General features: G+C 42.7%; 1 protein-coding gene across 2 annotated transcripts in view; it reads right to left on the bottom strand.

Annotated features, from left to right (window-relative positions):
• mad1l1 (mitotic arrest deficient 1 like 1) overlaps nt 1-11,490 on the bottom strand; it is a 121,075-nt gene that overhangs the window by 59,355 nt on the left and 50,230 nt on the right. For both annotated transcript variants that reach the window (XM_079499401.1, XM_079499402.1), the window contains exon 16: nt 1-225. This exon is cut by the window's left edge and continues 10 nt beyond it. In XM_079499401.1, the coding sequence (XP_079355527.1) occupies nt 1-225 (225 nt within the window). The remainder of the gene's footprint in view (nt 226-11,490) is intronic.

The following is an 11,490-nucleotide window of genomic DNA, read 5'->3' as shown; positions in this document are numbered from 1 at the left end:
CTGTGACGGAGGCAGACTGAGGCTGGCGCCGCTGTGCGCTGCGTTGTCGTCGTCGTCTGGCACGCGTTGCGCGGCCCCGCCCTCCTGCAGAGAGCGCAGGTGCTCCCGCAGGCGTGTCACTTCCTCCTGGAGGGCCTCCACTTCCTGCTGCCGCTGTTGCTTGGCAACGCTGGTGGGGTTCATCCTGAAGTGGAGGACCCGGGTCTTGACGGGATCGTAATCTCCCTGAGAGAGAGAGAGATTTGTGTTTGTTTTTTTTGCATTTTGTGGATCCGAAAGTAGGCGGCTATGACAAGACACCCTACACCCCACTAGACAACTGCGGAAACCTGATAAAAATCAACCCCAGTCCGACAAATCTTTATACGGACTAAATATTAGGCAGCAGTGTGCAAACGTGATTGACAAAAAGTGAGGGTGATTTTTAATTTTATGTCCTCCAAAATTTGCTCCGATATTCGTCTGGAAAATTAAAAGAAAAACGCACCAGTGTGTGAACACCTTTACACTCCAGTATTGTTGCACTGTAAACCTTGTACTTTATTTGGGAGGGAGGAATTAAAGCTGCAAAAGCTTTCTCCACATTAACCGAAAAGACACTATTATAGAGCCCAGAGGGACTCTAATAAACCATATAGGGTTTGAGTCAGTAGTTAAAAAGATAGTTCACCCACAAAATTACTTTTCTTTTTCCTATTGATTACTGACACCGTGAAGCCTTGAATTCATGGAGATAAAAAATAATAATAATAAAAAAAACATTCCTCCAGGCCAATAATTTGATGACCGGTAGAGTCTCTGGTAGGAGACTCAAAAGGTCTCCATTGAGTCTCTGCTGGTCATCAAATTATTGGCTTAGGACAAAAATAAAACAAAACTCGAAAATCTTCAATAGTCTTTATTGTTCTGGGTGAACTATGCCTTTATGGGGCCTTGCAAAATGGGAAGCGAGGAACGCACACGTTGTTGCCTGAATCAACGAGAGGTCTGCTACAGGTCTACTCAAGAGGGGCGCGACAACGCAAGCGTACAAAAAAGCTAAACAGAATCCAGGTCGAGTCGCGGGCGTGTGCACGAAACGAGCACACAAATTCACGGGACCGCGCTCATGTTAATACGCTTGCGTTGTCGCACTGCGACTGCTCCGCGCAAAAACGCAGGTCTCATTATTGGAAATTAACTACATGCGTGTTAAATCGCTTCACGTTTTAAAGGCCCTAAAGGCTGCATACTATTTTCGCAGTTAATAAATCTGCTGTCGGGTAGAAACCTTTTATCTCCATATACTACCCGTTTGGTTTTTGTTTGTTTGTTTTTCATAAATGACCGCCCTACTTAGTTGCCAGTCCCCCAGAGTTAGTGTCGAAGTGTCCTTGAGCAATTTGAACCCCTAATTGCTCCTGATGTGCTGGTTGGTGCTTTGCATGGTTTCCGCCGCCATTGGTGTATGAATGTGTGTGTGAATGGGTGAATGTAATGCACAAACTATGTAAAGCACCGTGGATAAAGGCGCTATATAAATGCACCATTTACTTGGTCATACTACAGTGTCACACAAAAGCATCCAAAGTAGCAGATCTGCAAGCTCAAAACACTATGCAAAGCTTGTAGGTCAGCTATACTTTTGCCATTTACATTTTTTAATTCAGTAAAGCATCAACAGTTTTGGACATAATGAGGTTTCCACACGACAAAATGTAATATGGAGACAGAATACAAAATAATACAAAGGTTATATAATATCCTGTTTCTAACGTGTAAGTCTGAATCCCATAGTGTCACACACGCGATTCTAGGACAAGGATCTGAAAAATTAATTAAATCTATTTTAATAAGATGAATTTCATTACAAGCGTGCCAGCCCAGATCCCCCCCGTGGGGCATGGATTATTGACGTTTTTAGGGTTGGAACGTGGCTAAGGTACTGTACCTTATGACGCACAACAGCACTGGTATTCTTCAATTAACATTAATAAATAATACTGCTTTACCCCCAGAGGGGGTGGGGGGGACATCGACGTTAGCACATTATAGTGTGATATATTAACATATTCAACATTTGAATTAAAAGGCTGTTGTGTTGTTTAAACATGACTTACAATGTGTGTCGTCGTACTAATAACATTTTAATGAAACATCTTCAACAAGCTGTGTGTGCACAAGACAACACCGCCACCCCATTAGAAATGCAGCATAGCAGTACGGCAATGCACTGGTGTCATTTTAACAACCTGGAGGATAGCACTACAGCATCCATCTACCTGAATGGATTGAAGCCACGGTAGCCATTGATTGACTGAGGTGTTTATTGACCAAAAAAGCATAGATGACCATATCATACATCAGTGGTTGTCAAACTGTTTCAGGCCAATGACCCCTAATTGATATATACTTGGCCGCAGTCAATCTGTTTTAGTGCCAGGGACCCCCAGAAGACAAAATGCTTTAAACTTCTTTAAAAAAAAATACTAGCCAACTTATAAAGTATATGCATAAAGGGGTCAAAATGTATACAAACCAGAAAAATACAATAGAGCTCACACATCCACTAACTAAACGCCAGGTACCGGGCCGAGGCCAAACGTAGAAGAAAAATCACACCTGTGTGAACTGAGTGGTGCAAGGTCTTATATAGCCTGATCAGCTGTGGTCTGATGTAATGTCAGTGACCATGGTAACCATGCTCACCTGTGCACGGACACGTACACAGGTACACGGACACGTACACAGGTACACAAACATACAGACAAAGCTGGTTGTTGGAGTGGTTTGCACCACTCAAAAACTAGAAAAAGTGCCCCTCGGGACACAGGTCTCCACCAGGCCAGGCTGTGCAAAGTTTGGCATCAACCGGGTTAACGTGCCAGAGAATAGCTGTGGACGGACGGACACGGACGGACGGACTGCCAAACATACTCTCCCCATGCCTTCAGCTGGTGGAGACAAAGATAGGGTCTTTTGCTAGCGACACCCTGGAACCACTGTCGTATTTTATCTGTCAAATTATAGAAACACAAAAAAGCCGGAGGTGGTTATCAGCCGAGACACACAGAGAAAAGTAAAATCAATAATAAATAAATTCATACTCAATTCTATAGAACAGTGGTTTTCAACCAGTGGTCCCCAGTTAAATGATGGCGGGTTCATAACCAAGTGGACCATTATAGATCTTTAACTCTTGAGTGTGGACCCGTACGGGTCCATTTGGTTTCATTTTAAGCTCTCAGGAGTTAAATTATTGTTAAACTTACATTACATTACATACATAACTTAATTCACAAGAAGTCTACACAATTGGAGAATGTAGAAGAATTGTTATACAGCATGGAATTGTGGACAAAATCTCACCCAACGACAACGTTTTGGGTCTGAGAGGCTAAATGCCATCAAATGGTGGCCCGTGGCTCAAATGCTGAATACATAATGGGCCTTGATATGAAAAGGGTTGAAAACCACTGCCATAGAACATGGGTACTGCTGCTATTCAGCCAGCTCTTTATGAAGAGCAGGCATTCAAGTTACGGATTGCAGCTTTAAGCCCTTTTCGATTTCTTAACCGATTCCATGCCACCACTAGAGACGGTACGGTGCCGGCCAATGCCAGTGAAATGCGCAAAAAACCAAAGAAGAAGACCCCCTTGGCCCACCAGGAAGTGGTGCAATCCTGCCCTGTAGTCAGGGGCTCAACCAAGCCCCCAGTAAGGCTATCCAACGTTGAAGCGGCCACTACCTACTGGCGAAAAGTGGAACTGCAGTACGTTCATGGAGGTGGACGGACGTTCAGTGACGTCATGTGCGTAACGTGCGTCATCCCAGACCTACTTCCGCTCACTCGAGCCATTGAGTTATAATGGTACTTCCGGCAGTCTTCCGGGTGCTTCAAAACGCCACTGAGCAACTTCTATTGAAATGAATAGCTTGGGGGCTATAGGCTCAACACACAACAGGGACGGATCGCGGGAGGAGTCTAATTATCAGCGTGATCTTGGATTCAAGTTTTATAAGCTTCTAAACATCCTAGTTTGTCCCATTTTGAGCAGAGAAACGACTAATAAGCGCGTGCACGGCCACGTGCACAAACAATTCGGATGTAGGCTGTCTAACATGTGTCTAACATGAGTAAAATAATAAAAAATAAATATTATTTTTAATTACTGGATTAAATTACATTAATCAAAAACGAGATTTCTCGTTTTGGGCTAAAAACAAGACTTTGCGTTCTTGGCATGTTTTGTGTAAAAAGAAAATCAAGAAAAAGACAATCTACAAGCTGTGTTCATCGGCCATTTATGAAAACGCTTGTTCGCCAACATACATACTGTACACATGCCAGGGTGACACAGAGAGCGAGAGAGAGACTTTATGAATTTTGCAGAGACAGAGAACCCGGTAACGGTTGCAGACTGAGGACTAGCGCTCTGTGAAAAGCAACGCTGCGGAACTTTGTCATGGAAGTTTGTCATGGAATGATTTCTTCCCTCTGCTGTTCGCTCTCTATCCCCTACAGCATTCTGTAGCGTCCGAGTAAATGAGGGCGTCCATCTTAACGTCAATATCACACACACACACACACACACACACACACACACACACACACACACACACACACACACACACACACACACACACACACACACACACACACACACACACACACACACACACACACACACACACACACACACACACACACACACACACAGCTCTTGATTACTGGCAAAATTAGATTGCATTCGCCCCCCCGAGCGACGTTTGCCAGATAAACTACAGGCACAGGGATTGGGGGCGTGGTGGGAAGAATGTCGGCTCTGTCGGGTGGAAACCTCACGTACAAAATTGTTACTTTTCAGGATTAAAATAGAATAGATAATTTATAAATAATAATAGCAGGAAATAGGAACAAAGCAAACGCTATAATATAATTATATGTACTGAAAATAGAAGATCTGAGATATTGGTTTTGATACATTTTCAGGTAAAGCATCTGTGTAATTTAAAATGTTAGCGTTGGCTAATCAAAAGTAGCAGATATACGACATATATACAATATTTATTTTTCCCAGATTGTGGTCAAAACAAGCTATATTCAACGGCCCATAACTAAAGAACTGGTTTACAAAATGTACTTTCCGGGTGATAAAAAAGGCGATCGTCTGTCCCTCCAGACAGCCTTTGTTTACATATCCTGGACACATTGCGGGTCCGGTGGGTTGACAAAATAAGGCAAAAACACACAAACACAACAATGGTGGCAGTGGTGGAATAATTAATTAATTAACACCTGGCAATCAATGTGTTAAGTGGATAATTGCCCTTTCTCTGTGTAGCAAAATCCACAGTATGGGGTGGTTGGGTTGGGGCAGGTTAACCACTTAAACCCTATAGTCCCCCATGGATCTTTGCTAGGCCCTCTCCTGTTTTCACTTCGCTGCTGTCGGGAGGGAAACCACCTAACTCCATTGTTCAGGGTAATGATTTTTTTTTTTTTGCATACATCAGTGCTATTAAACACCCTTTATGTCTCTGTGTTGGTAAAAACAAAAATTGAAATTGAACCAATGAAAAGTAGCAAACAACGCTTCAGACAAAACCTCTTAACACTCCATTTGACCCTCAAATTGTCTGCTAAAAAGCTAACTCCACCACCTCTCCCCCTCTCATGGAAGAAAATGACAATATAAAACAACACCAACACCAACTTTGATTATTGCTTTGTTTTCAAAATATAAGATAGGTTAGGTGGTTTCTTCCCGACAGCAGAGAGATATATCTTGGCTGAAGACATGCTGTACACAAAACTCATGAGCCATTTTCACCCAATGTTGGTCCTAGAATAGAGAGGCTAGGGTCCATGTGGATAAAGCCAGCCACTATGTTTTCAGAAATAAAGCCCTGTATAATTCAGAAGGAACAGAGTAAGCTTTCTCCGATTCGATGTGTACAGTATTTTTAACGGGAAGGCCATTTGGAACTGGACGATAACACACATGCATGCATGCACACAGCCTTGTTTATCAACACACACACACACTCACACACACACACACACACACACACACACACACACACACACACACACACTCACTCACTCACTCACACACACACGCACGCACGCACACGCACACGCCCAGGTGTCCTTGAGTGGGTTCCAGGGGGCCCCCAGCCAAAGTAGTTACTACAGCATCACTTTAACTAATTTACCGCCATCATTGCCATCTAGTGGGCGAAAAATAACTTACAGCTTGCAAGCGGGTGACTTCAATGTTAGAGCGTCTTAAGTTGAAACAGGTTTTTACTGGAAACTGAGTCAGGAAGTGAAAATCTGCTATGTAACATGTCCCGCAATTTTCATTTAATTGACGCAAAACATACGTTGTGTAACCAATGATCATATCGTTTAGAGAAATGAGCCGCAAATCAAGCTTGTTTTTGGTCCAAAAAGAAGACTCAGAGATATTAGAATTCTAAAAACGGCATTCACATAGACAGCATAAGCCAGTGGAATTTTCTTTTTTCGTGTTATAGCATGTACAGGACACAGTTGTGAACCGTAATCAATTGATATTAAAAAAGGCGTGAAAAGGCACGCTGGGACTTCGGACCAGAAGGTGTCAAAAGGCTCAATTGGTGCCGAATAGGTTAACCACTTTATCCATTTAAATGTTGTCTATTCAAGAACAGCAGATATACAAGCTCTGCTCTTTTTCAACATTTCTGAAAAATATTTAAAAAAAGATGTTTGGAAACTTTTGAATACTTTTGGCACAAAGCACAGGCCTGAAATACCTGTATGTTCATTCCTTCCTCGTTTCCCTCCCATCTTGAGCACCATATGGGCCTATTATTCAGCGTTGCGAGTACTGCCTGGTGTCAAGTACTGATAACGTGGGGGAGGAGATATGCAAATGAGCAAGGTAAACTCTATGCATGCCTCGTGTAAACTTTTCTCTCTTCACATCCACAGGAAAAGCAGTCAGCAGCTGTGTCAATGTAAAAAAAGAAAATCTCTGTCTGACTCTCTTTCTGTGCCTGTCTCTGTCTCTCCGTCTGTCTCCCTCTCTCTCTCTCATTCTGTCTGTCTGTCTGTCTGTCTGTCTGTCTCTCTCTCTTTCTCTCCCTGACCCTCTCTCCCTCATAATTAGGCCAAGCTAAAATACATGTGGCAGAGGATTTAGAATTTCACTTCAGGGGGCGTTTGGACCGTTGGTGCTCAGGGGCATTTTAATCAACAGTTTCCAAAGAAGAAAGAACACAATTGAAGGCCCACATTGTCCATTTCCCTGGTCCTCACACATGGTTGTTTCATGGTTCACAAAGATGTTCAAGGGGTTCTAGCCCCTCCTAACAAAGGCGATAGAACATGCACATCCACGCTAGCCCAGGTGCTGGACAAACGGAAATACGGGAGGAAAACATATTCTTTCCCACTAGCCCCTCCTATGCACGTGTGTGTGTGTGTCCGTAGCACGGAATGTGATGACTTCATTGCCTGAGCACAGATTATGATGTATGATGATTAACTCCTTTGCTGCCTCTAGTGTTAGCATGGTTGTACTGCCCCAGGGGCCGCCCGTCCAGGCCAACTCTATGGAGCTTGTTGTCCTTCCGGGTTAAACAGGAAGGTGGGGACTTCCGGAAGTGGAACGACACCACACAACACAGCCCCACAGCCTTTAGCTAGCAGAACAACCAGCTACATTGTATCAGAGATGCGATACAAAATCACAAATGATTTATGATCATCGGGTGCGCGCCAGCTCACCATGGACAGCTCTCTAACCTTTGGAGATACGGTGCTTTGAAAATCGGGTTATAATGGAGGCTCAACGGAGCTGGATTTAGAAACCCGGAGCAATGCTAAAAGGTAAACAGACGGCATATATGGATTAAACGGCTGTCTACGCTTATAAGCGTAGCTGGCATAGATAGGTCCCAATAGCCTAGCTACGTTTATAAGCGTAGATGGCAAGAAAATAATTAAGAGCGCCCCTCACTTCACGGGTACAGGCTTTATAGTTCCGACACTATTATTGGTCCGAGTCATAAGACCGACAACCTACCTCAAACCCTAACCTAACCATAACCGCAAGCACGGGAGCAGTGCATGTTCTATCGCTAGTCCAACCGTTGTTCCCGCATGTCGGACTAAAGCTCCGTCGGAATTACCATAATATCCCCACTTCACACGAGTGTGATTTTTAGAAATATGTTTAATATTCAGCGAGGTTGGAATTAGAGTTATAATGAATTGCATTTTATAGCGCTTTTCCAAGTGCTCAAAACATTGGGAGGTGTCACTTCCCACATTCACACACCAATGGTGGCAAGCTCACAACGACTGACTCATTGGAGGCAATGTATGGTTCAGTGTCTTGCCCAAGAACACTTCGACATGTAGACAGGAGGAGCTGGGATTCGAACCACCGACCTACAGATCATTGGACGACCTGATCTACCTCCTGAGCCACAAACAAGAGTTAAATATGATTTATACTTAGCGTGCCAATGTCATGGACCAAAAAATAGATGATCTATAAGCTCAAAACATGTTGTACTGCGAGCTTTTTTTCCCCTTTGTGGGCTAATTTTCAGCTCACAAAATGGCAAAATGGCAAAACAAAAAACGGAAATTGGCATTCATAAAATGTTGACGTCCTCAAAAGTATAGTAATACAAAGTGTGTGTGTGTGCGTGCACTTGTTTTATGTGTGTGTAGGGCCACTCAGCAACGCCCTGTTTATTTCAGTACAAGGAGGTGGAGTGCCATTCTAAGAGCCTGAGGCCACATATCTCTTATTCATGGGTCAACAATAACATCTAAAACCTCAGAGCGGAGGTCCATTTAAAGACCCAGTGAGAGAGAGTGCAGGATGCAGGTCAAGTCACAGAGAGAGAGACATACACACAACAAGACAGGGCGAGAGACTTAAAGATGTTGTGAAATGGAAAAATACGTTTTTCACACGTTTAGAGCATATCCGTGGTCATCATATGGGCATACCTAACAATAGATGCCAAAACAATGGGACATTTTCATTTGTGTATCCATAAAGTCCATAAAAATCTAATTTGAATGACTTCCTTTGAACGAAAATGTGATGTGAGTGATGACGTGTCGAGGCCTGCATGAATACAAATCAATCTTGATTTCAATCAACTGTTTGATTCCCATAGCTGCTGCACGTTCCACCAAACACAGCAGATTTTGATTACAGAACTACTCCGTTTTTAATCTCATTCAAGATGACATCCAGACAGTGTATTACCGTACTCATTTTAAACTTAATCAGCACAGTACATTTTGTTCCTGTGATGATATTGAATTTTGCCGTTACTCTTCAGGTCATGTCTATGAATTGATTGCATAGGGCCTAAATGGAAACAAGACCGCAAGGATGATGAAATGTTTGACTGTACTCTGTTGCTGTTTTTATTTTTTATTTTTTTACATTTGACTAAAAACTATTAAATCAATCAAACAATCAATGCTATACTATGATCAAGATAAGAGCAAGTGTGCAAGCTCCTTAGCAATATAAAATATACAATATCAACATATACAGTATAAAACTATTGATAGTTGTTATTTGCACTGTTGATTGAGTGCTGATTGTGCTGAATGTTTAAAATGGACCACGATGGAAACAAGCTTTTTTGCTTTTTGTCTCGTCGTAATGCAGTACTTTTTAAAGAGATTACATAAAAACAAGACAGGCTGGCTGAGCTGTCAATCAGCTCCTCACCCAACACGTTTCAGATCGGTACAGACCACCTGACATTATTACCACGACTAAAATAGATGCCGTTGATGCAACCACTTGCAAAAAGAAAAGACTATTATCTCCGCCCGGGCAGGCCGTGGCATGACAGTGACAACACTGTGAAATCGACTGTTATTATCTTGATGTGCGTGGGCTGCTTTCCATTGTGCAAAGACAAAACCAAAAACTCCATCAAAAAGTAAAGTGAGTTCCATTGCATGAGACGAAAAAGACAAAAACTAAACAAAACCAAACCAAAACAAAAAAGTAATGTGATCCGAGGACGTATCACTGGTTAAAGTGGTAAAAAATGATTGTGATACTATAACTACTTTTGCTGGGGACCCCCTGGAACCCTCCCTAAGGAGCCCGGGGGACCATGGACCCCACTTCGAGAACCACCGCCATTTGTACTACACTGCACACTCTGAGTTACAGACCCGTTAAAGGTCCATTTGCCACCGAAGTCTATGTGTTCAGAAACAGTGATCTAGCAGTCATCAAAGCCCACGAGGCGCTTTCTTTTTCTCTTTGCCAGGCTATGAATATAATTTATCGCCAGAAAGAACACAAGAGCACCCGAGTCAATGAAGGGCTAAATGGCATGGGGGCTGATGGAAAGCCATGTAGGTAGGTGTGTGTGTGTGTGTGTGTGTGTGTGTGTGTGTGTGTGTGTGTGTGTGTGTGTGTGTGTGGGGGGGTTCAGAGATGGATGGCGCAGAATAGCATTTGATTGGCTCTGAAAGCACGCACACAAAGCGAGCCTTTTCTCAAATGCCCTGCTGGCACGGTCGAGGTTGGTGGCGTGGTGCCGACTTTCGGAAGTTAGACTGCACAAACTTTAGGTGACGAATAATACTTTGAAAAGAAAAGCCTCTTGGCACACACATGACATCATAGCAAACAACAGGTGCATAGGAGAAGACCCAACTGACGCCCCAAAACGTGACAGAAATAAATAACTTCACGGTTAATTGTGGCTCAAATAATTGTGATTAGTGATTGAATTGCCTTTCTGTGGTTGAACATTATGAATAAAAAATACATTTCTGTTTGGCTTTTAGGCTTTGTAAAAAAAAAATGTGCACAGGGCTGAAAAGACAAATAAATAATATTGAATTGCTTAAGTATGCCTGGTTTTCAGGTGGGTGGTGATCCACCTGAACTGAAGCCGCACCCACAGCTGTTGTATGTCAAGTTGTCAATATATGATAAAGGGAATAAGATTGGAAATGATGGAGGATTATGCAAAAGTAAGTAGTGTGATTATCTCCAAGAATTGTGATTATATGCTGATGTAATACAGGCCTATCTATGCATTTTATTCTGTGACAAATACTTTGAAACACTAAAAAAACAGCCCTGAAAACCTCTGCATTTAACTTAAAGAAAAGGAAAAATAAATAAAATGAAAACAGTATTACCCTACTATAATGGAGAAAATTCTGTCTGCAATGCGATTTTCTCCTCAATGAGTTGGCCAAATCGATGTGAAATTACACATGGGCATTGAGCAAAGGCAGAGACTAACAGAGCAGATTTGTTTCCATTTCCCCAAATTGAAGGTGTTAATTAGCATTTTTACGGGATGTGAACTTGGCCTATTGTGAGAGCTGAGAGCAGAATACGGAAGGCATGACTTACACAGATCAAAGAGCAGTGGTTCTCAAACCATTGGCCAATGTATTTGGCCAAAGACCCTCATCTGAAAAGTATGTGCCAGGGACCC

This window comes from Electrona antarctica (genome assembly GCF_951216825.1).
Source record: "Electrona antarctica genome assembly, chromosome: 4".
In the NCBI taxonomy this organism is placed as follows: Eukaryota; Metazoa; Chordata; class Actinopteri; order Myctophiformes; family Myctophidae; genus Electrona; species Electrona antarctica.
The sequence above is the reverse complement of the archived record's forward strand: the minus strand, read 5'-3'. Positions and strand labels throughout refer to the sequence as shown.